General features: G+C 44.4%; 2 protein-coding genes across 2 annotated transcripts in view; one reads left to right on the forward strand and one right to left on the reverse strand.

The window, feature by feature from the left end:
- The window catches only part of LOC308038722 (tau-tubulin kinase 1-like), a gene marked incomplete at both ends in the record, with an annotated part of 84,645 nt that overhangs the window by 39,732 nt on the left and 17,233 nt on the right, over positions 1–27,680 (forward strand).
- LOC308039496 (tau-tubulin kinase 1-like) lies at positions 1,569–26,953 on the reverse strand (the record flags this gene model as incomplete). The annotated part of the gene is given in 8 exon segments (XM_080342867.1): positions 1,569–1,725; positions 1,727–1,815; positions 1,817–2,003; positions 3,110–4,043; positions 4,046–4,501; positions 4,504–4,633; positions 26,601–26,638; positions 26,935–26,953. Coding segments are annotated over 8 exon segments (2,010 nt in total).

Here is a 27,680-nt window from a genome sequence, read left to right on the forward strand (position 1 = left end):
GTTGTCTGCAAAGAGTAAATATGCAGCTGTGGGGATGGGTGTACAGAACAGTCGTATTTTTGTTCTGCCTCATGCAAAACATCTTTTAGGCAAGTCAATGGTGCGGAATCCAAAGTATTTGGGTCTGGAGTGTTTACCCCTGCAAGACATTGAGAAAATTTTGTGGCTACAAGATCTCACCAAGCTCAGACAGGTATTAGTCACGCTGGCTTTCATTTTCAAACATTCCTAATTAGTCCGGGGGCTAAAACCTTGGTTAATTTATTTCTAGCGGAACACTAAGCTTCTGCTCTGATAATATTACTTGAAGAATACAGCCCTTGCTTTTACAGTCCCATTGTTGTGTGGAAGAGCTGAGCACTGGGAAACACATAAACGTGACCTCCACAACTCAGTCCACTGTACTCTTAGACAGAAACGCACAAGGTTCCCATGGCAAGCTAGCAAACCTCCTCAGAAAGCAGCAGCTTTTGACTGTGCTATAGGATAATTTCCCACCCTTCCCTGCAGGGGAGCTGTGGCTGAAACCACAGTGCCAAAATTCACAAACACCAAGATCATGACAATAATAGCACAAGGAATTTAGGTGCAAGGGGCACCTAAGCCAAAGGCATCCAGTGACTATTTGCATCTTCAGCATGGAGCTGTGTTTGGTGGACTATAGTCCTATGGCACCAACCACACTCGGCTCGAGAGGAACCACGCATGTTGGGAGGTATGGTCTCCACAGATCACAGTTTGGTATTGGAGACAGAAGCAGCTGCAGTGTGCTCCCTTCTACATCAATTAGCAAGCACTCTTGATTTCCCAGCAAGCTGCCCATACCGCCCTACTACTATCTAACTATTCACCACAGAGGAATCTACTGAAAGAGCAGCCGTGTCGCTGAGCAGAAATGCCAGATGGCCTCCTCTGTGGGACACACTGGAGCAGGTAGCAAGACCTGCCTGTCTCCTATTCTCACCTGCAGAGGCATCCCTGGAAAGAAGACCCCCTGCTCCAGCCTGCCCCTGCTCTTATCTCAGCACACAAGGATGCATTCATCCTTCTTGGCTAAGCTGGTGACAATCCTTTGCTAACACAGGTGACAGGAAGTGAGCCAGCACTCAGGTAGATGGTGGAGGCCAAGGCTAGCATTTTCCCAGATACAAGAGAGGAGAGATCTGCCTGCAGAACAGGAGCCTTCCTGTCCAGCAGACCTTCCTCTCATCATCTCTGCTCCTCTTTCCAAAGCCAGGGTTGATGTTGGTGACTGGTATTGCTAGAGAGAGGGGAATGCCTGGGGACGAAGGGGACTTAGGCACTAGGCAGGCTGCCTGGGTTGCTGCTTGGTGTTGTGCATTAGCAAGCGTGAGCTGCAGGCTGGATGTCTCCCTTGAAGAAGGTTCTGTGGCTCACATGCTCTCAGACCCTCGGGAGCTGATCACAACTGTGTGAGGTGAGAGTGTGTGAAGCATTGAACTACAGCTACGGCTATACACTCGTGGGTCCAGCACGGAAGGCTGTGCTGCAGCATCTCAGCTGTATACTATATGCTGAAGTTACCCAGGGCTGGCAGAAGAAGACCATTATCTGGCAGCAGCCTTACTCTCCAGGGACACTTGCTTTCCTTTGGTTGCTGGACTCTGAGTCTGGGTTTTTGCTCTTTGTTGCTTTTTGGCCACACCAGGAGAGGTCAGGGAATCCCCTGTCAGCCCCAGGGCCTGAGCTGCACGCTGAGGGGGAAGGAGAAACGCGCTGGAGAGCAGTCCCTGGCTTATGCTTTTGGCAGGGAGAAGGATTTTCCCTCCAAGGTGGCAGCAGGCTTCTGGGAGAAAGCACTGGGGTTTCTTGAAGGAAGGACAGGGCTCTGAGGGGCTCTGAGGGGAGATCCACAGCTAGACCTCCATGAGCTGCTCCGTGGAGGAAGAGAAGTGGAGCTCAGCGAAGGAGGAAGCCGACTTTGTGTCTGTGTAGCTCGCCGCTGGTTTGGGACACTTCCAGGTGGTCTCTGTGCCTGAAGCCTGCAGAGGAAGAGAAAAGGGAGGATGAAAGGGAATTTCTGCAAGGGGCTTAGGGCTCCTGGTAAGTTTGGCATGAATGTTGCTGAGCAATTATAAGAAGTCTCCAGTACCAGGATGACAGGAGTTTTGCTGTGGACAAGACAGGGCACTGGTTTGAACACTCGTGCTGTTAACTAGTGTTGGCACCGATGCTCTAGTGCTCTCTGAGACAATGCACAAGCATGGTTTGGCCAATAGCACATATCTGTGACTCTTCTTGACATGCAGCATGGATGTAGCAACTTCTTTCAAGGTAGCAGGTACAATCTGGGAATGTGGGGATGAGCTGGATTGCACCAGCTGGCTTCTCACAGTAACTACTGGTAGATAAACCAACCCACAGGGATGCCCTCCTTTCACCCCACACCTCTGAAAGAGCAGAATTTGCTGGACCTGTGGCAGAGCCACATCAGCATCTCTGCTCCTGGGCTGGACCTCCAGACTCAAGTTCAGGAAGAAAAGCCAAACACTGCAGAATTCAGAAGGCACACTTCCCCTTATATGTCTATGCTTACTTGATAGAGAACAAAGTACCTACAAAAAAATCCCAAGACACAGGGATATGTAGGAACTCGGACCATGTGGAGGTGGTCCGCGCTGTTCTGGGTCACTGACAGAGGCCATGCACATACATCTCCCTCTATTCACCTCTTTGCATGTTGACCATCTTCTGAGGCAATCACAACTGGCAACCTTGCGGCCCTTGGAGCTCTAATCACAATAGCCAGGTCAGTCACAACTGTGCCAAGTATGCTGCAAAACTGAGAGCTCAACATGGGAGGGCTCTGCTATTAGCAGGATCAGACCAAATGAACGAGCTTGTGGAACGGAAGAAGGCCTCAAAGCCAGGGCAAGAGAAGAGGGCTTTGGCCCTTTGGCCAGACTGAGCCAAAGAAGGCAGAGAGGTGGCAATTTCACACATCAGTGAGCTGAAATTACTGTAGGAAACAGGGATGGACCGCTCATTCAACCCAAGTGAAAGGTAAAGCAGTAGGAGGTGAGCAAAGTCCTGGCTGCACCTCCTTAACAAGTCCAACATTTTGCATTGCTCAGCATTTTGGTCTTACCTGTAGGCAAGAGCCGCATCCTGTGGGGAGCTACATAGCATGGCCATTGCAACAGCCATGGAGCTCTCAGACTTCACCGCCTCTAGCGTTGTTTTCACTGGTGTGATGAGCCGAGGAATTCTGCTCTTTGTGCTTATGGGTCTTTCTTCTTTCCCCAGGGGGGCAGCCTTCTCTTTCCCAGCCTTCCTTGGGACTGAGTCATCAGAGTCATGTGTGTCCTCCTCAGAACCAGTGGCTGAGAGGGTTTCTGAAGCCCGCTGCCTCTCATCGCTGGAGGACGCTGAGGAGGAGGCCCCTGAGGCCAGCCGAAGAAGGCGGTTTTGCCTCTTCTCCATCACGAAGCGAGCCAAGTCAGGTTGCTTTGCCCTCTTATAAAGCCTCTCTTTGGTAGAAAGCGATGTTGAAAGGTCTGAGCCAGTGTCCTCCTCAGAGAACAAAATGGGTATTCGACTTCTATACCTGGAACCAAGAGGCCTCCTGGGGCCTTTATGCTGTGTGTTGAAGAGGATCTCTGCTCGTTTCTGGTGTTCTGCCACCAGTGCTGACTTCTCAAGGTCAGGATCCCTTGTCACCACCTTACCAGGCTCATCCAAATCCAGCGAGAGTGACACTTTGTCAGAGAGCTCTGGCTTGTCTTTGAGAGGCTTTGCTTCAGCATAGGGAAGGGCCAGCTGCTCCCCTGCTGTTTCTGAGGTGGTTTCAATGTGATTAGCCGAAAGCGCAGAGCTCTCTGTCTGTGCCCCTTCCAGTCCTGAATGTATGCTTTCATTCTCTATCTGCACCAGGTTGTCCTCCAGCTCTTCTTCAATAATGACCTCCTCAAACTGGCCCGTTGGGCAGTTCTCCTCATGCCTCATCAGCTCGCCACTGGAAGACATGACATGTAAGTGGGTCTTTTCAGCAATATGAACAAATGTGCGTTGAATTTTGGTTCAACTGTCACGGGGGGCTTTGGTTCAGATTTAAGGACTGAAGAGAGGGTCCCTGGCTTGGATACATCCAGTTGGCTATCCATAGGCTGTGGCCGCTCACTCTGAGGAGTCAGTGCAGCAAGAGTGCCCAGATCAACTTCTGGAGCCAAGTCTGTGGTCACTGGAGACTCTTTCAGATCACCGGGCGAAAATAGCACTAGTGTTTTGGAGCCTTCCTCCAGCTCCAGGTCCCCACCAGCAGTGGAAGCACGACCCTTGGATCCCTTCTGGTCATCAGCCAGGAGTGTGGAGGGTGCACACTCCTGGCTGCGCTCTGTGCTTTTTTGACTCAGGCCACTGCTGGAACCATTGTGCATATCAATCTCATCCCCTTCCTCCTCTTCCTCCTCCTCATCTTCTTCCTCATTGTCTTCTTCCTCCTCCTCCTCTTTTCCATTTATTTCCAGATAAGGTTGCAGACATTTGAGAAATCAACTTTCTTTATCCGCTGGGATACCTTAGGCTTTTCCCAGTAGTCCGACATATCTTTTCTGAAGTCTTGATAAGGCAAACTGAAAGGCACTGCCTTGGGCAGACCATTCATTTCAAATGACTTCAGCATATATGCCTGCAAGAAGACACATGTGACAAAAGGGTTAGTATTCAGACATAGCATGGACACAGACATCAGAATCAAGAGCAGTGGGAAGCATCAGTCGAAAGGTTCTAGTCCATGACACTTTCAAAATACATGCCTGAGCAGTGATCCCTCAATCATTTAATTCATACAAACCTTAGAGAGATTCACACATACTCATAAATGAAGGCAGAAAAATGTGCCAAAGGAGTTCCTTTGTTAGCAGTCTTTACCTGGACCTAAAAGAGATTTTTGCAAGCAATTCCTCAGGATTTTTTTCATGTTTACCAGTCTTCTTCAGTATTTATATATTTATTGCAATATTTAAATATTTACATATTCACTTCTTCCTTACTGGATGTCCTGGTTTTGTTAAAAACAAGTTTCTCTTTTCGTGAATTTTCCCGTCAGCTAAAGCCTTCATATTAACTGCATTTTCCTGGAGAACCAGACACATGTTTTGGTAAAACCTTGATAAGCATGGATGGACATCTCGCGAGAGGGGTGACGAGAAAAAAAACTGACCAACTGTGTATAACATTCCATTCACGTGAATACTTCATATAAAATGGGAGATCACAAGGATCTCGTCCCTTTTTCCCTATGGCTGACATTAGGAGAGGACCTTGCTAGTCGTCCCTGCGAACTGAGGCCGAGTGAGAGACTGAATCCAGCTTTGGTTGGCTGTGGAGTCTAATCCAGGACTTTGGGTGCCAGCTCTGCAGTTGCTGAGACTTTCAAGATTGGTTTTGTATATTTTGTATTATTTTCTCTATTCTTATTAGTAGCATTAGTAAAACATCTTTAAATTTTTTCAACTATCTTCTCTCTGTCCTTCTTTTTCTCTCCCGATCACCTGTCGTGAGTGGAAGGGGGGAGAGGGAGGGACAAAAAGGGGAAGTGGAGGGGGAAGAAGGGGTCAACAATACATCTGCCAGGGTTTTATTGTCACCCCGCAATCTTAACCCTTGACAGATAATTGGTGCCCAACGTGGGGCACAGAAAGGGGTAAATTTGGAGATTTTTGGCTTTTCTACTGCTCAGATGTGCCTTTCAATTTTCTTGGCACGGTGCCAACTCATAGAGTTGTGAGACTCGCGCGTCTGTTTGCTTTGGATATTATTTAGTGGTATTAAGGCAAAGTGAATTCCACTGATTTAATGATGTTATGGCATAAGTTGTATCAGTTATTTTCTACATTGTGCTCACTGATTCCATACCTGTGTTGGGCCTTCTTTTTAAATCGAAGTATTCATTATATAACAACAAGGAACTGGACAATGCTCATGATGATACTGTGTGGTTTGTCACTGGTTTATTTCATTATACTGCAGCCGCTAATGAATTTCTACTCGCTTCTGCTTTACCTTGAAAAGCCTCCAGGAGAGATTAAAGAGCAGTAAGGCCCTGTGCTTGCTAATTGGTCAAGCGAATCTTTAGAAAGGCTGACTAACAATACTTTCGGTTTTTTTGCTAGGACAGTTCGCAAATGTTTTAGAGAATTTTGAATATCCTTGGAGTTTTGATAGAACTGTGATGGTGTTATCTGGTTTGCTGAAAGTGTGTCAGTTTGTGCTTCTGTTAAGAGAAATGGCGTTCAACAGGAGGTTTGCGTCTCTTTGTTGTCCTGAGATTTGCAGTGTGTCTTCAGAAGCTTTAGTAAAAAGCACTCCGAGCCGCTCGAGAAAGAGCAAAACAGCGAAAGCTGCCCCCCCCCCCCCCCCCGGCGCCTTCGCAGGCTGAAGTTACAGCTCCTACACAGAGTGCTTCTGCCAAAGTCGCTAGTGATAACAATACTTCTCCAGCTTACAGGCAGCCCCCGCTTCTTCACACACTGGGCACTGTTGCCGCTGTAACCATAGCGATCACTGTGACAGTCATTCAGACTCTGGAAATGAATCAAATGATGGTAAACCCATATCAGCATCAGTTGCTGGTTGTAAGAAAGTCACTAGAAAGACTACTCGTGCAGCAGATGATGGCACAGGGCCAACATCAACCCAAGGGGCACCATCAGGACAGAGAGGAGATGAAGTGACCACCACTCAGTCCTTTTCTCCAGGTGAGCTGAGAGATCTGCGAAAAGACTTTAGTTGTCGTGAAGGCGAGAATATTTTAACCTGGCTGCTCCGATGCTGGGACAATGGGGCAGATACAATTGAACTGGAAGGTGGTGAAGCCAGGCAGCTGGGATCTCTGTCAAGAGATTCCACCATTGATAGGGCAATTTCAAGAGAGTCTAACGCCACTACTCTCTGGACCCGACTCCTGGCAGCTATGAAAGTAAGATTTCCCTACAAGGAAGATTGTATATCCAAGTTAGGGAAATGGAATACTATGGAGAAAGGTATTCAGTTCCTGAGAGAACTAGCTGTGCGAGAGATCATCTATTTTGGACCAAACAGCCAAGAGGGAACAGACCCAGATAGAATCAATTGTTCACGACCTCTGTGGCGCAGATTTGTACAAAGTGCATCACCTGCATATGCTAAGTCATTGGCAGGAATGCTCTGGTCATCTAGAGTCGGACAAGATATTACTGAAGTGATTGAGCAGCTCCGTGACTTTGAGGACAGCCTTGCTGGTTCTCTACGGGCTTGTGTCTCTGCTGTGGAGAAACTGTGTGAAAAAGCTGACGACCGGTTTGAAAAGCTATTGCAAGAAATCAAATAACTCAGAGAGGACACATACCATTCACGACCTGCACAAACCTATGTTTCAGCTGTTAGGAAAAGGCGTTTCCAATCTCGAGAGAGAGGACAGAGGCAGCCCACAAAAAGAGATTCACTGTGGTTCTTCCTGCATGAGCAGGGAGAAAACATGAATAAGTGGCATGGAAGACCTACCTCAGAACTTCAAGAACGAGTACGTGAGATCAAAGGAAAAACTCCTAGGAAGGTGGCTGCTCCAGTTTACAAAAGGAGCAGAAGAGATTCTGATGCTCTTGAAGGAACCTCTAATTCACACCCAGAGACTGTGCAAAACAGAAATTAGAGGTGCCCTGCCTCCAACCAGGTGGAGGAAAGGGATAACAGAGTTTATTGGACTGTACAAATACGATGGCCTGGTACAACACAGCCCCAGGAGTACAAAGCTTTAGTGGACACTGGTGCACAGTGCACAATAATTCCTTCTAATTATAAAGGAACGCAATCCATCAATATTGTTGGAGTAACTGGGGGATCTCAGGAACTGACTGTTGTAGAGGCTGAAATGAGCCTAACTGGAAAAAACTGGCAAAAGCATCCCATTGTGACTGGCCCAGATGCTCCGTGCATCCTTGGCATAGACTACCTCAAGAGAGGGTATTTTAAGGACCCAAAAGGGTATAGGTGGGCATTTGGTATAGCAGCTGTGGACACTGAGAAAATTGAACAGCTGTCTGATTTGCCTGGTCTTTCAGATGATCCTTCTGTTGTAGGACTGCTGATGGTTGACGATCAGCAGGTGCCAACTGCTACCACGACAGTGCATCGTCGGCAATATCGCACCAATCGAGACTCTTTGATTCCTATCCAGAAGTTGATCCGTCAATTGGAAAGCCAGGGTGTGATCAGTAAGACTCGCTCACCTTTTAACAGCCCAATCTGGCCAGTGTGTAAGTCTAGTGACGAGTGGAGACTAACTGTGGACTATCGTGGCCTGAATGAAGTTACGCCACCACTGAGTGCTGCTGTGCCTGACATGCTAGAACTGCAATTTGAACTGGAGTCAAAGGCAGCTAAGTGGTATGCTACAATTGACATTGCTAATGCATTTTTCTCTATTCCTGTAGCAGCAGAGTGCAGGCCGCAGTTTGCTTTCACCTGGAGAGGCATCCAGTACACGTGGAATTGCTTGCCCCAGGGGTGGAAACACAGTCCTACCATCTGCCATGGACTGATCCAGACCACGCTGGAGCAAGGTAAAGCTCCAGAACACTTGCAGTATATTGATGACATCATCGTGTGGGGCGACACAGCAAAAGAAGTCTTCGAGAAAGGTGAGAGAATAATTCAGATTCTTTTGGATGCTGGTTTTGCCATAAAACGAAGCAAGGTCAAGGGACCTGCACGAGAAATCCAGTTTTTAGGAATAAAATGGCAAGATGGCCGTCGTCAGATCCCAATGGATGTGATCAACAAAATAGCTGCAATGTCTCCACCTACTAATAAAAAGGAGACACAGACTTTCTTGGGTGTTGTAGGTTTTTGGAGAATGCATATTCCTGATTACAGCCAGACTGTGAGCCCTCTTTATCGAGTGACTCGTAAAAAGAACCAGTTTGAGTGGGGCCCTGAACAACGACGAGCCTTTGAACAAATTAAGCGTGAGATAACTCATGCAGTGGGCCTTGGACCAGTTCGGACGGGACTAGAAGTTAAAAATGTGCTCTACACTGCAGCCGGAGATAATGGACTTACCTGGAGCCTTTGGCAGAAAGCACCAGGAGAAACTCGAGGTCGACCCTTAGGTTTTTGGAGTCGAGGATATAAAGGATCTGAGGCCAACTATACTCCAACTGAAAAAGAGATACTAGCAGCATACGAAGGAGTTCGAGCTGCTTCAAAAGTGATTGGTACTGAAGCACAGCTCCTCCTAGCACCTCAACTGCCGGTGCTGAGCTGGATGTTCAAAGGGACGGTTCCCTCTCCACATCATGCAACCGAAGTTACGTGGAGTAAATGGATTGCATTGATCACACAACGAGCTCGAATTGGAAGTCCCAATCGCCCAGGGATCTTAGAAGTGATTACAGACTGGCCAGAAAGCAAAGACTTTGGGATGTCTCCAGATGAGGAGGAAGTAAAACGTGCTGAAGAAGCACCACCGTATAATACTCTTTCAGAGACTGATAAGCAGTATGCACTGTTCACAGATGGATCCTGTCGTCTTGTAGGAAAACATCGAAGGTGGAAAGCTGCTGTGTGGAGTCCCACACGACAAGTTACAGAAGCCACTGAAGGACAAGGTGAATCTAGTCAGTTTGCAGAAGTGAAAGCCATCCAGCTGGCTTTGGACATTGCTGAACGAGAGAAGTGGCCAATACTTTATCTCTATACTGACTCATGGATGGTAGCAAATGCCTTGTGGGGGTGGCTACAGCAATGGAAGAAAAACAACTGGCAGCACAGAGGTAAACCCATTTGGGCTGCCACACTGTGGCAAGACATTGCTGCTCGGCTAGAGAGCCTGCCTGTGAAAGTTCGGCATGTAGATGCTCATGTGCCTAAAAGTCGAGCCACCGAGGAACACCTAAACAACCAACAAGCAGATCAAGCTGCTAAAATTAAAGTAGCTGAGGTGGACTTGGACTGGCAACATAAAGGTGAACTTTTCCTAGCTCGGTGGGCCCATGATGCTTCAGGGCATCAAGGTAGAGATGCAACATATAAATGGGCTCGCGATCGAGGGGTGGATTTAACTATGGACACTATTTCACAGGTTATTCATGAATGTGAAACTTGCGCCAAAATCAAACAAGCAAAACGGTTAAAGCCTGTATGGTATGGGGGGCGATGGTTAAAGTATAAGTATGGAGAAGCTTGGCAAATTGATTATATTACACTTCCACAAACACGTCAAGGTAAGTGTTATGTACTTACAATGGTGGAAGCAACCACTGGATGGTTGGAAACATATGCTGTACCTCATGCTACAGCCCGAAATACTATCTTGGGCCTTGAAAAGCAAGTCCTTTGGCGACATGGTACGCCAGAAAGAATTGAATTAGACAATGGTACTCATTTCAAAAACAGTATTCTAGACAATTGGGCCAAAGAACATGGTATTGAGTGGGTATATCATATTCCATATCATGCACCAGCCTCTGGGAAAATTGAAAGGTACAATGGTTTGCTAAAAACTACACTAAAGGCACTTGGTGGTGGAACCTTTAAAAACTGGGATTCACATTTAGCAAAAGCCACTTGGTTGGTCAACACCAGGGGATCAACCAATCGAGCCGGGCCTGCCCAGTCAGAAATTCTACGGACTGTAGAAGGAGATAAAGTCCCTGTAGTACACATGAAAAATTTGTTAGGAAAGGCAGTCTGGGTTACTCCTGCCTCAGGCAAAGGCAAGCCCATTAGTGGGATTTTTTTTGCCCAGGGACCTGGCAGCACCTGATGGGTGATGCTTAAGGATGGAGAAGTTCGGTGTGTACCTCAAGGGGATTTGAGTTTAGGTGAAAATATGCAATACTGAACTGCATTATGTGAATTGTCGTACTAACAGTATTTAATAAGTGTCTTTCAGATCAAGACAGTGATGATGAAACAAGAGCTAGCTTCTTCGAGTGGCGCCTGACAACTTCCTCGAAGTTGATGTCTTTAACCCATAAACAGTGGTCATGAAATGCACTTGTACCATTTTTCCTGCCCTGGTAGACTGTTGTGACAAAATGAACTTAATGAACTTTTCAAAGGATGGTCCACTGATTAAGATTAATTACTCCTGTGTATATATGTACATATGTGTACATATATATAGTAGTAGTGATTAATTAGATTGTGTTGATAGATTGTATTGATAAGGTTTAAGTATTCAGTGAATGGCAAAATACATCTGCCAGGGATTTATTGTCACCTCGCAATCTTAACCCTCGACAGCCTGAAAAATATAAGATCTCTATGCTCATGTATAACAGGGACATTTCAAATAGCTCAGTGGGCAGCATCAAGCTGTTATGCATGGTGAAAAATTGTTATCTATTTAATATTTCTTTTTATATCGTATAAATTAAAGCACAGGCTGGTGTTGGCAATGCCTCTGGACTCCAAATCATTGTCTCTTATTTCATTAAAGCTGAAGTCTGGTGCTGAAGATGACCCTGTATTAGCCTGATTTAGTCTTTCACTGACCCACTCTACCTTTTCTCTTAGGATGACAAATTTGGGTCTTGAACTGGTAAGAGGGACTTACCACCCTTTGCAAAGGAAATTACCCACTTGACTTCCTCCCTCAGGAATTTTTTGGACATTAGCAGCCTAAAATTGGCTTCTGCCTGTTGGCTGGATGTGGTTTTCCCAGGACATATACCTGCAGTGTTTTTTCCAACCTGCTTGGGCTTAGATCTTAACTCCTAGGTCTTTTGACTTCCCAGTCAATTGTCCAGGAATGCATATGGCTGTTAATTAGTCTGAGCATGTGTGCCCCACAAAGTCTCTGCATTTCACATCTGTAACACTCTGTCTTTTCACTGAATTTAAATTAAATTTGGCTAGTAACTACTTTGGGCAACAATATGTATTTGGAAGGCAATAAATATGCCTGCTTTGCACAGAGGCTACAATTAGAATATGAAGAGGAAGGAGAGTCAGGAGAGAAAAAGATCTACCTGCTCGTATTTGGTAGAGGCAGAAATCGGAACCTTCAAGTCCATCTCTGTCCCCGTGCTCATCAGCAGCTACGTGGAGTCTGGGAATTTGTCTTTAAACTGGTGGGGTTTCAAATTAGCAGGATCATTGGCAATAGGACATCCTCAGAGGAGACTTACATTACCCAATATGGCAGCTGGAAAGTTTCTACATCCCAGTGATGCTGCAAATACTGCAAAAATCAGCAAAGGTGCAATCTCCATGGAATTACAGAATAGTTGGGGTTCAAAGGGACCTCTGGAGATCATCTAGTCCAACCCACCTGCTAAAGCAGATTCAGCCAGAGCAGATGACACAGGAATGTGTCCAGGTGGGTTTTGAATGTCTCCAGAGAAGGAGATTCCACAACCTTTCTGAGCAACCTGTTGCAGTGCTCTGTCACCCTCAAAGGAAAGAAGTTTCTCCTCATGTTTACATGGAACCTTCTATGTTTCAATCTGTGCCTGTTGCCCCTCATCCTATTGTTGGGCACAACTGCAAAGAGTCTGGTCCTATCCTCTTGACACTCATCCTGGAAATATTTATGAGTCTAAATAAGGTCCCCTCTAAGCCTTCTTTTCTCCAGACTGAACAGACCCAGATCTCTCAGCCATTCCTCATAAGAAAGATGCTCCAGACTCCTAACAATCTTTGTAGCTCTCTGGTGGACTCCCTGCAGTAATTCCTTGTCCTTCTTAAACTGGGAAGCCCAGAACTGGCCACAGTACTGCAGATGTGGCCTCACCAGGACAGAGTAGAGGGGGAGGAGAACCTCCCCTGACCTGCTGGCAACACTTGTCACAGCAAGTTTACAACCATGTATTAGAAGTTCCCAGGTCCCCTTGTCACCAAGAATGTAGCCAGATGTGTTCTTCTCAGACAGCAGCACAGAGCAGACTCATGCTGGTGGGTTCAAGAGCAGTACCAACATCCAGATTGTTAATGCGCTCCTCTGTATCCTGCCTCATGCCAAGTCACGCACACTCTGCCCAGGTCCCTTTAGCAATATGGAGTGATGACAGCACTTGCCATGCCTGTATGGCTTTCTGGTGATCTTACAGCTCTTGAATGCATAGAGAAAAGACCCTATAGCTTGTCTGTGCCTACACCCCCACAGCAGAGCAGTCTGTGGCACCGCACAGAGTGGGCCTGGCATTCACCAGAAAAGCCTGCCGTCTCCAGAAGCTCTGCACTGACATGGGGGAAAGGGAACAGTTTCTCAGGTGAGCCTAATCAATTTTCTCTTAGACTGTAGAATTTCAGATTATCATTTTTCTCCCACCTCTTGGTTTTAAACATTTTAAATGCAATAATTTGTGAAACAAAACCAAAACCAAAGCAAACCAAACCAAAACAACAAAACTAAAAAAAAACCCAAACCAAACAACAAAAAAACCCCACCTGGTACAAGAAAAAGATCACAATATTTGGCTAACATAAAACTAGGAAATACTGCATCCGTTCCATCTACCATTCTGTTTCAGACCTTGTTCTGAATCATCTCTCAGCCAGTGGCATCCATGCATCATCCATGTGCCAGTGGCATGGATGGCTCTATGGCATCCGTGCATCCTTCCGCAGTGTTTCAAAGATGCACATGTCCCACATACCAACAGTCTTACAGAAGCAAACCAAAATGCGCTTTAAGGTGTTTATCACAGAGGAGATGGGCTTTGGACCCTGCTAGAGGCAGACTCGTAAGAATCCTGACTCTCCATACAATTCCCAGGAGAAAAAAGAGACTCACACACTGTACAATCCTGTAAGTCAGAGACCACAACCAAATCCCAGCTCTTCCTCCCAGACCGTCACCTGCCTGCACAAACTGCTTTCTGTCTGTGAGGAGTTGGGGTCTTGTACTTCTTCTGCAAGCGGGAAGGTTTCCAGCACCCTTTCCACAGGTACCAGAGCCTTTGCATGCACCTACTGCCTGCAGCCTCCCTCTCCAGCCCCTTTCAGAAAAACACTGAATCAGTAACTGTGCAATTCACACCAAAGCAGGCAGGGTCTGTCACCATGTCTCCTCTTCCAACCTGATGCCAGACAGACCAACAGCAATAGGGGTTGGACCACATGCCGCTCTTCAGTGGCGACTGCTTTCAGATGTGAGTCACAATGAAAGCAGCACGGTCGGATCCACTGAGCAGCCCAGGCAGGAGAATGTTACTTGCAGAACAACCACAATTTTGCATCTGCTTCCCTGGGGTTTCGGGGAGTGGAGGAACTGGAAGTTTACCAGATGTTCTTAAATGCCTTGTCAAATGGCTGATGGGAGACAGCCATCCAACCACCCTGTGCAGACCATGCTGCCAGCCAGTGGAGGATGCTCAGTGGAAGAAACCAAGAGAAATGTGATAAATTGTTTCTGCTGTGTTCATAGGTGTTGAATTGTACTAGCTTAAGTTTAGCCAGTTTGGATGCTGGTAACCATCAAGGCAGAGCTCTAAAAACTTTCATAAGTTCGGGCTAGTTGCAACCTGCTGCTGTGATATGACTGGGTTCAAGTGAAATTGATACTAGCCTAAATTTATGTAAATTGATCTCACAGCGTGGCCTTCCCAAAGTACATTAAACACATCTCCAACAGTCACAGAACTTTGTTTCTATTTCCAGATCTGTCTTAACTGTGAGTTTTCAGTGATCACATTAGTAACCAATAATAAAACTCTCTCTGTTCTACCAGAGCTCTTTCATATTCCTACCTGGTGCACCCAAGCATAAGCAGGGGAAAACTGCCCAGAGCTGGAAAGCAAAGAGAGCAGAAAAACAAAGCAAGAAAGCAAACAAAAACCCCAGCCATCAACAAGGTGCTGCCTTTAATTCTTTAATAAGGTTTTGGTAGTATACAAGGGGTTTTTTTTCTTTCCTTCTTTTTTTTTTTTTTTTTTTTTTTCGGATTGTCTGGATTAGCATACATGGATTTAAAAAAGGCACAAAATCCATTGCACAGCTTCTGTTTGTTTGTTTGTTTTTGATTACATTGCCTGTTCATTGTAGTTTCAAGTGTAGGATTTTACAGTACTATGTACTATGCAGCATATGTACAGTACTATGCAGCATTTACAGCATGGTCTACATACAGGTAATCAATGCATGCATTTATACAGGAGGCAGAATTAAAATTCTCTCTCAGTATTTCTATATACACAATCGTACAGTGTTTTTCTTCTGAAAAAAAGCTTTAAATTGGTCTTGCATGTTCAATGTGCAAAAAGAATTAATGCAAGCATATATTACAGTGTTATTGCAGTACAAAAAGGGGTTGACCTTAGGCTCTAAAGGGATTAGATACAGGAAGAATAAAAAGACTCAAGGAAAATAAGCTTTGGATCCCTTTAGTAAACTACATCCTTCCAAATGGCTCCCTACTCAGCATTGCCTTTAAAGCTACAGCAGGCTGCTTCTGCTCCATCTCCCTGCTGCCCTCCCCTGAGACAAACTTCCACAGGTTCTTCAAATCTTCTGCCTCTAACAAACTGATGAGGACTTCTAGCAACTTGAGGAAGCCCTTCTGCTGTGCCTCCCAAGCCTGAAGACCTGCTTGAAAGGGACTTTCCTGAGATCCTTTGCTTCAAGCAAACTCAACTCTCAGCAGATGAAGTTTGGACTACCTCCTGTTTAGCAGCAACAGAAGTCTAACAGGTAACACAAGGTAATGCAAAGGAAGGATATGCTCGTCCCTGAGATTCTTCATGGGAGCTGGAAAGCCTGAGAAGCGGAAATCGAGTTCCCAATATGACGTTAATTGTTCCATTGGGAATGGGAAGAGGCCTTAGTCCTGAGAGATGCAGATGACACACAAACAGCAAGAGCCGTAGTTCGGTCTTGCGTGTAGCAGCTTTGATTTGGATACTATCAGGACCTTAGCATATCCTGGAAGTGACATTGTCCTCTGCCAACATAGACTAAGCTTGTTTCGGACTGGGAGATCTGGCAGGATTGACAACAGTGAACAGAAAAAAAAACCTATAATCTGAGCTTCTGAAGAAGCTCTTTCTTCAAACCAGTTTTAGATGAGGTAAAAGTAGCGGGGGTCTTAGAGCTGCCATATTTGCTTGCAGGATCTCTGTTGTTCCAAGAATCAACATCATAAATGTCAGAGAGATGTTCTTCTTTCCAACATCTTACCATCAAACACTGCATAGCCTTTCCCTCTTTTTTCTTTTTTTTTTTTCAACCGAGGCCAATAGGACAGCCCAGTCCTATGCTGGTTAAGTGTCCCTCCCTATTTGTGCTTTTACGTGCTGTTAGGTTTATGCCAGTTTTCCTAGCATCTTGACCAGAAGCAAGAGCTCTGTAAGGGTAGTATGCCTGCCACTTAGCTTCCCACCTCTGCACCCATGACTGTCTCCAGCAAGAGTCAATGCAGAGCTCCTTCTCTGAGCAGACATGAACAAAGTGGAAGAAAATGATAATCCAAAAATTGTTCTAGTCCCTAATAGTAAAGGCAACTTGATAGCAGCAAGAAAGAAGAAGCAGCAGCAGCTTCTGAAAGCTAAACATCTTCCTTAGTCATAAAAATAACCAGAAGTCAGCAGTGCTGAATAAGAACCTGATCTGGCTTTTTTTTTTTTTTTTTTTTTAGGAATGACCAAGCTGAAGGGGCAAGAGCCCCACAGAAATCCTCCTTATCTGACTTGTTCAGAGGAAATCTGCCATTACTGTGTTCCACATTGCCAGATCATTAATTGCACTCATAATTAAACTGAGAAACTTGTTGGAGTTGTTGGAGGAAGCCCTGGGGATTCTTATGAGGCAAGTGCACTAGGTGAGGTAACCAACTTGAAACACTTTGCATATGAAAAAAAACCCTCCAAACATAAAACCTTTTTCTTTTCAAACACTAAAAGACATGTAAGTGAATGTAAAATGGAGATTGCTTCCAATCCCCAGGTTACACGGTTAGCAGCTTGTTCAAAATGTACATTCATTGTAACATCATTTTTTCAATACAAAGGAGTTGCAATACATCAGATAATACTTAGAAACATTTCCCAGAAATTAATCTTTGCACTGTCCCAAGGAACTGCAAATGTGTGTGTTATAGCAAACCAAACACAAAACATATGATATAAAAATGCAACAAAAAGGAAGGTAGTACTGCAGTGATCAGCCTTTACACATTTTATTTAATGTTTTAACATTACCCAAAATAGGCGTTTGCATACTAATAAGTTATGTCCTAAGTGGCAGCACCGTTCCTATCGCCAGAATACTCTGCCACCAGCAGATGGTGAATGGAGGGATAGGTATGCTACAAGACACTGAATTAAGAAAAGTGGGCTGGGCTAGGTTGCCAAAATCAGATCTGCAACATGCAAAGGATGCCAGGTGTGCCATTTGAACCAGACAACATGATAATTTCTGTAACTGACTGAGATTTGTGTCCTGGTTTTGTTAAAAACAAGTTTCTCCTTCAGTGAATTTTGCCTGTCAGCTAAAGCCTTCATATTAACTGCATTTTCCTGGAGAACCAGACACATGTTTTGGTAAAACCTAGCAATGGAATGCAAACTTATTGATAAGCATGGATGGACATCTCGCGAGAGGGGCGACGAGAAATATCTGACCAACTGTGTATAACATTCCATTCACGTGAATACTTCATATAAAATGGGAGATCACGAGGATCTCAGCCCTTTTTCCTTTTTTCCCTATGGCCGACATTAGGAGAGGACCTTACTAGTCGTCCCTGCAAACTGAGGCCTAGTGACAGACTGAATCCAGCTCTGGTTGGCTGTGGAGTCTAATCAAGGACTTTGGGTGCCTGCTCTGCAGTTGCTGGGACTTTCAAGATTGGTTTTGTATATTTTGTATTATTTTCTCTATTCTTATTAGTAACATTAGTAAAACATCTTTAATTTTTCCAACTCTCTTCTCTTTGTCCTTCTTTTTCTCTCCCGATCGCCTGTCCTGAGTGGAAAGGGGGAAGAGGGAGGGGCAAAAGGGGGGAGAGGTGGGGGAAGAGGGGGTTAACAATACATCTGCCAGGGTTTTATTGTCACCCCGCAATCTTAACCCTTGACAATTTGTTCTTTGTAATAGCCTTTTGAGTACTTGGATGTGTGCAAAGTGGCCCATTACCGGCACAGAAAGGTTTCTTTAAGGCATGACCATGCATGGCCATTTGTATTTCATGTGTGGGTCATGGACACATATAAACACACATACAACCAGAAATGGAAGCTCTGATAAAAAGCATCCTGACACCACCCTGGGGACAACAGTGAAACCAGGAAACACATCTGGCTTACTTTGGTCAGCTTCTCCAGAAACTATCATCTCCTCCAGCCACTCTGGGGAAGGGCTGGCAACTACAAGGGAAGCGGGTCAAGAAGAAAAGCATACCATGTTCTCCAGCTGAGAAATATCCAGGGCAATTTATTCACTATAAACACTAACAGGATCCATGATTTTCAAGGCTTCAGACCTTGTCTGCCAGGAAATGCAATTTTATTTTCTTCAGCTAGCCTCTTTGAAGCCATCTGTTACTGCCAAGCAGAGATATATATGATAGTGATCTCCAAATAGTTCTTTCCCATTTGTCACAAAAGGAAAAACAGAAAAGGTAAAATAAAAATAATAGCTTCTCTTTTGAGTAGATTGGGATAAAAGAGCCCTTTCTTATTCAATGTGAGAGTTGCAAAATAGTCTCAGCTCCAGGTAAAGTTCTGAGAGTGGCGTGAATAAATCTCCACTGACAACCATTAATTAAATGTGTCATTCATCTAACCCAGCAGTTTGCAATAAAAATAAATTAAGTCATTGACACAGTATTATGTTGCTGTAATATGAATGTAGCCTAAGGAGGAGATGCTAAACCCTCTGGACAAATACAGTGAGTATCTGTCATCAGTCCCTCCAGATGAGCAGTAGAAAATCACCTTCTATTTTCAGGAATAATCTTGTACCACTGCCAAGCACTTAAAAATTCCATATATACACATCATGGAAGATTAATCGATGGAGACGTGAGAGGGAAGGACATTAGAAAATAGGAAAAGGATTGAACATATCATTTCATGCTTTCTGATCTTCAGTCTCATAGTGCATCCTATTGTTGAGCTATTTTACAAGACTAAACTAGCAATGTTTATATTTTCTTGCCTTAATTTATTTACATAGAATCACAGCATCAGATTCAAATAGAGCATTTTTATATGAGAGAGCAAGTGAAGTTCCTGGTGATTTGCAGTGAAAGAAATGCCTGTATGACATTTGTTTTATTTGGTATATAGGTCCCACCCACTGTCCTGACAATTTCCAGATCATGAAATAATATTCTGCCTCCTGAAATTCTCTCTGTGCAATCAAACTCTCATATCTGGCCTCATCTTTACATGTTCTGAAAAGGCTTTGTTTGCCACTGACTTCCTCTATTGGTCCCGCATGTCAAACAGGAGAGAAGTGACTCACAGAAAAATAAAGCACACAAGCTCACAACAAGAGAAGTGGTGTTTAACCAGCTGTTTACATGGTTTGCAATCACAGATGGCAGCTGTGTATTAACTGAAAGAGCATTGCCAGTTCTCTACATTCAGCTGCTCATGGGCACAATAATTTTGAGGAGTTTGATGAGTCCTAAGGATTCCAGGATTTGAAACTTGTGAAACTGTCCTGGAAATGGATGGTATCTTCCACTGTCATATTTGAAACCAAACTGCCTTTAAACAACATGATCACTATTCCTCACACAGACTCCATGTAGAGCTGAGACTGCTCCAAGTGCCAAAATGTGCCATTTTCCACTGTTTCCTCCAAGGAAAACAGAGGTAGGGAAAGCAAGAGGCTGATCAAAGTTCTACAGGGACTGTATGGTACAATAAATGGCTATGAAGTTGGTGAAGGTTTTGGAGGGGAAGCCATATGAGGAACAGTTGAAGTCACTTGGTTTGTTCAGCCTGCAGAAGAGAAGACTAAGAGGAGACCTCATCACTGCCTACAGCTTCCTCACAAGGGGAGGAGGAGGAGCAGGCACTGAACTCTTCTCTTTAGTGACCAGTGACAGAACCCAAGGGAATGACAGGAAGATGTGCCAGGGGAGATTTAGACTGGACATTAGGAAAAGGTTCTTCACCCAGAGGGTGGTGGAGCACTGTGGCAGGCTCCTCAGGGAGGTGTCATGGCCCCAAGCCTGACAGTGTTCAAGAAGAGGCTGGACAACACCCTCAGACACATGGTGTGAACTGTGGGGTTGTCCTATGCAGGGACAGGAGTTGGACTCAATGATCCTTATGGGTCCCTTCCAACTCAGGACATTCTATGATTCTATGAACGTGAGATATGCAATGCATAGGAAACTGGTGCAGGAAGCAAGCCTCGTGTATTCTTGGAAACAGCAAAGGCAGGAGGTAATGCGGGTACCGAGGGATGCAATAAGGATGTGAGGGATAAGACATCATGAATGGCAATGGAGGTGAACCTCAGGGGTAGGTGAATGTGTGGAGTGGGACACACACTGGCAAGTGCAGTGGAGTAAAAATAATGTTGTGATATGGGGAAGGGCCAGGACAGTCAAAGGAGAACAAAGAGGCAACTAGATCCAAGAGATCTTCTCAAGCACCCAGGTGAAGATGAGGGGGTTCTGCTTCCTTGCCACATTGTATGTGAAGCCTACCAACATAAGCTAATTGGGTGGCAACTGAGCAGCCATTTGGACACAGGATTTGAGAGGTGGGTTGATCTGCCTCTGTTCTTGGGGACTCTTCAAGAATCACCACATGGACTACAGGGAAAGAGCTGAAGGACAGGTCTGGGAGTCCAAATCTGTCACATGAAAGGAAAGCAACAGTCCAGGTTGGAAGCCTCTAGGAATCACCAAGACTTAGCCCAATAAATACAACCTTTGAACCAGTTCGTCCCCTTCAGAGCAACAGAACTGCAGCAGCCTTGACCACCACAATGTCCAGATTGAGACTCACAACCAAGAGAAAGAGTGGAAGAGCAAGAGAAGCTTTTCATTATGAAGAGGTAGCGCAGGGCTGGGGTTATATCATCTATATGGCTGTCTGACAGGGCATTTCTATTCTATTTTGTCATCAAAAATGACTTCACACAGTGAAAGAGGAGAAGCAACAAAACTCTTCCACTTACCTGCCCCTCAAAACTGGCAAAAAAGTATGAGAATGGCAGACAAAGTCAGGTTCATATTAGGGTCTTCGTCAACATGAGTATATCAGCAGGATACTCCTAATGCAGATGCGCTGGCATCTGCAAAATTGCACCTTTGTCATTATAGCCTATTTTCACCCATCCCCCTCCCACCAAAATGTTCTATACTGAAAACGAATGTGTGCTAGCGTAACTACATTTACCCCAGCCATGCCAGCTTAATCCACATTTTCACAGAAATCACCTCTCTGTAGCTCCTTCCTGTGGAAAGGAGGCCAGGGAGAGTGATACATTGGAAACATCTCCCATTCTGCAAAGAAAGTGAAAGGAGCCAAGAGACCAAGATATAAAAATATGGCTTTTGTATGTATATACAACTGATATGCATTTGCTCACTGAAGTAGAACGGGAGATCTCAGCAACAGATACCTGTGCTGATGCTAATGATCTCTGTATCATAAAGGAGTGGCAGATGCTCATTTCAATCCTCATTTTGCATTCTGACAAGAACAAGTGCTATGTACAATGGGAAGTAAAGACAGGAACATCTCTTTCAGGATACAAACCCTGTTCTTGGACCCTTCTGATAAACACAATATGTCTACGAGTCTGATGCTGAAATTTTATTTCACTAGTATTGATTTACACTGACTTACCCCAGCAGAAGCACTTCAGGAACCTTCCCAAACATAAAAGGAACTAGTGCAACTAATGTTTCAGCCCATAACCCCATGACAATTTTTCCTGCTGACAGCCATCCATGGGTTGTTTTTTTCCCTGCTGACCCTGGCTTGCCAGTGCTTTTGGTTGTGCAAATGGAGGATGAAACAAAGCAGGAGATGAATCAAAGCTGAAAACAACTTTCCTTCTCCCTGTGCAGGTCCATGCAGCCATATGAACATTGGCACAGGGGAAAGGGCTGGATGGGATGGGGTGGAGGTAGGAGGGCACCTCTTAGAGAACCAATACTTTTGTTCTCCTAACTTAACCACGAAAGCATAGCCTTCAATGGGAAATGACTGATTGCTACTTCCTTGCTACTTCCTTTTTTTTTTTTTTTTTTTTTTTACAACTGATTTTGGACATATTTACATTTATATTTGCAGTCATTATAAATGAAACACAATAAATAAATGCAATATAAATGTAATCTACAGAGTTCATTTAGAATTGCACTGTAACTAGTTTTAATATTAATTTATTACTTTTCCATATCTATAAGAAAGATAGCTATTTTCACATTTATTTAATTTGCCAACTGTTCCTCAACAATATGTGGATTCCATAGTAATCATTACAATATTAGAGGAAGATGTTAAAAAAGTCTGCAAATTGACTATTGTAACATCAGGATTCCAGCCCTTAGCACCAATTAATTTGTTCAGAATTGAATTGTGAAAGCCATATTGACCATGAAATAAAACTTTCCATAAAACCTAGGTGACAGCAACATGTCCAGTTATTTTGGTGTACAGCCCAAATTGGATAGTTTAACAGGATTGCTTTAGAAATCAATATCCCACCTTACAGAATCTGAACGGCAAAGAATTCAGTGTCTTTTAATAATGTATTTCAGCTGTTTACCACCCACTTACATCTTTAAAACAAGCATCCTAATTCTAGTTTGACCTTTATTACTTTATCTTCCAGCAACTAGATCCATATCTTTGCCTGGCAGATTAAAAAATGGTCTTGCTCTCTTCAGGTAACTCTTAACACCAGCCATGTCACTTTCTAGTTTTGTCTTTAATGACAGACTGCATTTCTTCAAGCTCATTCTACAAGGTAGGTTTTACAGAATCAAAAAATTTTTGCATCACTTCTCCTTTTTTAGGTTTTGAAAATATTTTTTAAAAAATTTCCATACAAGACTTGGATACGATGCCTGGTAGAGAGCTCACCAGTATAAAAGATCTCCTCTCTGCTCATATCTTAATTTTCCTGCTTGTACATATATATATATATATTTGTTTTGTTTTGTTTTGTTTTTGCTTTAGCAACATAATGAGAACTTACATGCAGGTAATTTTTTCCAGTAACTCCCACTTCATTTTGGGAGACAGCACCTCCCAGGGCACAGTTTCTCCCACTCTGAGCATGTGACCCATATTCTTTGTATTCAAAACATGACCTTGTCCCTGGCTAAATGCAATAATTAGTTTGAATGCAAGCAACTCATCAAATGATCCAGACCTTTATGCAGAGCTGGCCTGCATTATTTTATGAAGTCACCCATTTTCCTGCCACTGCGAACTTTCTCCTTAGTGATTTCTTTTCTCTTCTTGACAACCATTAAAGGCACAGAATAGTGCTGAGCTAAGGGCAGGAGATCAGGAGTCCTAATGAGAAACATCACCACTTCTGAGAGATAGCAACATATAAACATATTTTGTTTGGTTAGTTGGTTTTCAATTTATTAATAACTTTAACTAGAAGAAAGTCTTAGTGAAGTCAATATAAATCAACCATCTTTATCAATCAGACTTTCAAACTTAGAAGAGTTTCAAGTTTACTTGGCAAGAACAGTTTTATATATAGACACAATGAGTAGCATTAGATTACTGCCCTTTAAATTTTATGTATGGAGCAACTTATCAGCTAGTCATTGTTTTTGTCTAAGGGTCAGCTTAGAGTTTGTTGCCTTTTCTCGCTAGTGAAACTAAAAATGGATTTTTAAAAAATAAAACAACAGAAATTTTCATTCCTTAAAATTTATCAGGAGAAGTGAACACCAGTGTTTTGGAGACTACGAACTAAAAGTTATTAAATATACTGATTCTAAATCTACTTCTTTCACAAACTCCATTTTCTCTGGAATCTGCTGTTCTATTTAAGTCCCTACTGAACATGGAAAAAATAACATCAGAGCAGAGTCTACTCAAGGAAATCATTCCTTCTCATGTCGCTTTGAGAAAGGCAAAGCCCTGCTCTTTCTGGTGTATGGGAATTGCGGAAGATGGAGCGAGGAGGAGAAATGTAAACACACTCAAGTGACCTGCAGCTGGGGTATAAAGAAAGCACATACATCACGCTAATTGTTTTGGTGATCTTGTGTGCTTGATAAGTAGAAACTCTGTATTAGATAACATAGGCCTGAGAGAAACCCTATGGCACCTTATAATGTCTGAGATTCCTGCATTGTTTTGAGAAAGAGCAGAGCACAGCAAGAGGCTGTGTCTGCTCTCAGCCTTGAAATATAGGCAAGCACAGCCGGTCTAGTGATCTTCTAGCTGGGCTGAATCACTGCTGCGCCTGCATCCCTGCTTGTCTCACCTCTGCATGGGAGCTTAGGTGCCACTTCGGAGATCCTCCAGTAGAGAGGTAACTAAAATAAAGCTTGCTCTTTGCAATTGTATTCATGGCCTCTGGCTCTTCTTGCAACGTGCCTGTGCACACACTGGTTTCTGTGCTTGACAAGAGAAGAACTGCCAAATAAGACTAGGCTACTGGTAAATTCAGTCATATTTCTGGCAATGCCCAGTGGGTTTTTTAAAAATAAAACTGATCAACAAATTGCAGGTAAAAATTCTGGCTGGGCAGTAAAGTGCCCTGTTCACTCATGTTCTTGCAGCAAATCAAAATAAATTTAAATTCAAGAATGACTGTGGGAAGAGACCAGTCATGCCTACACTGAATCTTCTCAATGCGGGTGTGTTGCCCTCTCCATCTCCATCCCTCTGCCCAGCAGGATGCTCTGTGGCATGACTGTGCCTGAGCACATCTTGCGGCACACAGACCCACCAGGCCAGGTCCTACGAGCTTCAGCCAGCACCACCCACCCTGTCAGGGCTTGCACTGTCTGGGGTTGCTTACAGAAGGGTGAATCTGATATTAAGGGAGCCTCAGGCAGGGTAGATGTACCTACAGAAGTCAGTATTTGGAAGGAAGACTGTAACTCCACTGGAAATACCATACTTATGCAGTAACACCTCCATGTCACAACTTTCTTCTAACACGCCTACTTATCCCATGCCATTTTCTCATTTGCCTGAGCTTTCTGTATGTTTTCTTGTCTGTATTCTCTGCTTATATGCTTCCTGCAGAATTTTTTATTTTGGACTTGCACTTTCCTAAAGCCCTGAGCACCAGCAATGACCCCTTCTTCTTTAACCTTAACATCCATACTGCCTCTTCTCCCAGAAAGCTGGTCCTAAGGCTCATTTCAGTAGAAGATGGTTGCTACATTCACTTAACTACAGGTCTTCATACAGCCTGGTGTTTTACACTGCAGCTATACTGAGAAGGGCAATATAGCCCCGCAATCTGGGGAAATAAGGATACTTATAACAATTTATATTAACTTTGATCTCCCTTTTCCTCTGAGACTCAAGTCAGTTTTAGACAGGGGCTCTGTATACTAACTGCTTATTTAGGCCACTTATTTCTCAAGTGAGATCTGTTATCACAGGCATTTCCAAGCAAGGCCAAGATGCAGGGCTCCTCTGCCACTGAAAATCTGCAGGTGCCTAAAATTTCTGGAATTTAGAAACAAAAGAATATACAGCTGGATCGGTAAGAAAAGCCTTGCTATCCAGCTTAGGAGTGGAGAGCAGACAAATGGGTCCACTGTCACATAACAGAGGCAAAACCAGAGAGACAGAAATTTGTGGTGACTGTATGGAAACCAAACTGCAACAAAAAGCAAGGAGATTTCCAAAGCCAAAGCAGCAAAGAGATACATGATCATAACTCCATAAGAGGGACAAATCCTGAGGTCCTGCCTCAGGTGAGCTTCCAGTAGGAGTCTGCCTATTTCTACATGGAGTAAAACTGCCTACAGATTTGGCCCAGAGTAAGACACCAACAAAGATGCTTGAACCAATTTGCCCAGTGAAGGTAACGCTTGCTGATACCTCCACAGTCTCTCCACTCCAGTCATAATCTGACAATGTTTGTGGCTTGATTGCACGTGTTCGGCAAGGCAGCCCTGCACTTTCTACCCCAAGGTTGCAGGACATGCAAGCGAGTCTCTGAGAAGAGCCCTGGCATTCAGCTCTTTCATATATATCACATGTTCACCATCTGTGTTCTCATCTTCGGCCATGCTCCTGCCCCTCACCCAGGTTGCTCGGAGGTTTAGAAAACCAGATGTTTTCAGTCTCTGTGGGATTTGGCTGCCAGGGCTTTGGAAGTAACAGTACCTTAGGCCGGTGTTGTCTGGGATTCAGTATTGCATTAAGTGGTGACACACTGTGGGCAGGTGGGGATCTATTATTGCATTGTGGAGGCTGCCGCTTCCCTGAACAGGCTATGTTTTGTGTGTGAAGCGGGCCCACACCTGCTGGAGCTGGGACCTGGAAATGCGAAGGACGGAAAGCATGAGTCTGTGGTTTCCTGTCGTGAGGGGCATGTGCCTGCGGTGGGGCATGCGCACGGGGCTGCTCTCCGCCGAACGGCTGCGCTGTATGAAAGTGCCATCAAAGTGGGGGTAGTGTTCTGTCTCCAGAGTTGAGGAGAAAAAAACGGAGGACGCCAGTCTTCTCAGGGGGCTGTACCTCGGGAGGGAGTGCTGAGAAGGCCTGTCCTCCTCCAACTGAAAAAGACCAAGAAGAGTGCAGGAAAAGGTGTCAGGCAAAGACTTGACTCGCCCCTGGTTTGTGAAGCGCATGCTGCAGGCATCTTCGCCAGCAGATGTAAAATGCCTAAGTGGGGCTTACTTACTGCTCTGCATCTGTAAATTCCCAGGGCACGTATGGGCACCACAGGAGTCTGCCATTAGAGGAGGCCTGCCCTGCTCTCCTCAGCCACATGCAGACACAAGCGACACCAACAGTGTCAAGCTCTGCTATGTCAGTCCCCTTCTCTATCTCTTCAGGCTACCTGCCTCACCTCTCTGTTCCTCTGGCATCACTCATCTGGACACATCATTCGGCTACTCATACATCTTGCAAACAGGTAACAGTCAAAGTCTGAACACACCTGGAAACCATGTGTAAGAGAAATGGTGAAACATGTGGTGCTAAAATGATTATGTGTATTTAAAAGTGAAGGATTCTTAGTTGGTTTTTTTTTTTTCAATAAGTCTTATAAAACTTGCTCCAGAGATTTGGAAAGGTAACTTCGGGAGCTGTTGGTGGACTTTTCTTTTCTGACACTTAAACTGCTGGTCCCCTGATACACTTTTATATTGAGTACCTGCTTCTAGTTTTGATAAGCCGGGGAAAGGCAGCAGCTGGAAAGGCTGGCAGAGTATAATTCTTCTTTCAGTGAGAAATACAAAACACAGAGCCACAGGAGGACATGAGGAGAAGATGCATTCTTAGGTCCCTTTTCTGTTTCTGTGATCATGGGATGGCCGGGAGAACAAGGAAAATATACTCACAGAGCACAACTTGTGCAAGGATGAGATTGCAGTCCCTACCTTCCTACATACTGACTAGAAGACAGAGACGTTACAGGAATGACTTCAGATTCTTCACCCTGAAAATGCTAAGTCCTTCCTCTTCTTTCTGCCTCTGCTATGAAACTAGCACTTTCACAGGGGTCAGCAACCTCAGTTTCCAAAAACAGATCATTTTTCCTAGAATTACCTTTTTGCTTTCAAATCCATTCCCTTCCTTGTGCTGCGTTTTTTG

Source organism: Nesoenas mayeri, assembly GCF_963082525.1.
Source record: "Nesoenas mayeri genome assembly, chromosome: 3".
Lineage (NCBI taxonomy): Eukaryota > Metazoa > Chordata > Aves > Columbiformes > Columbidae > Nesoenas > Nesoenas mayeri.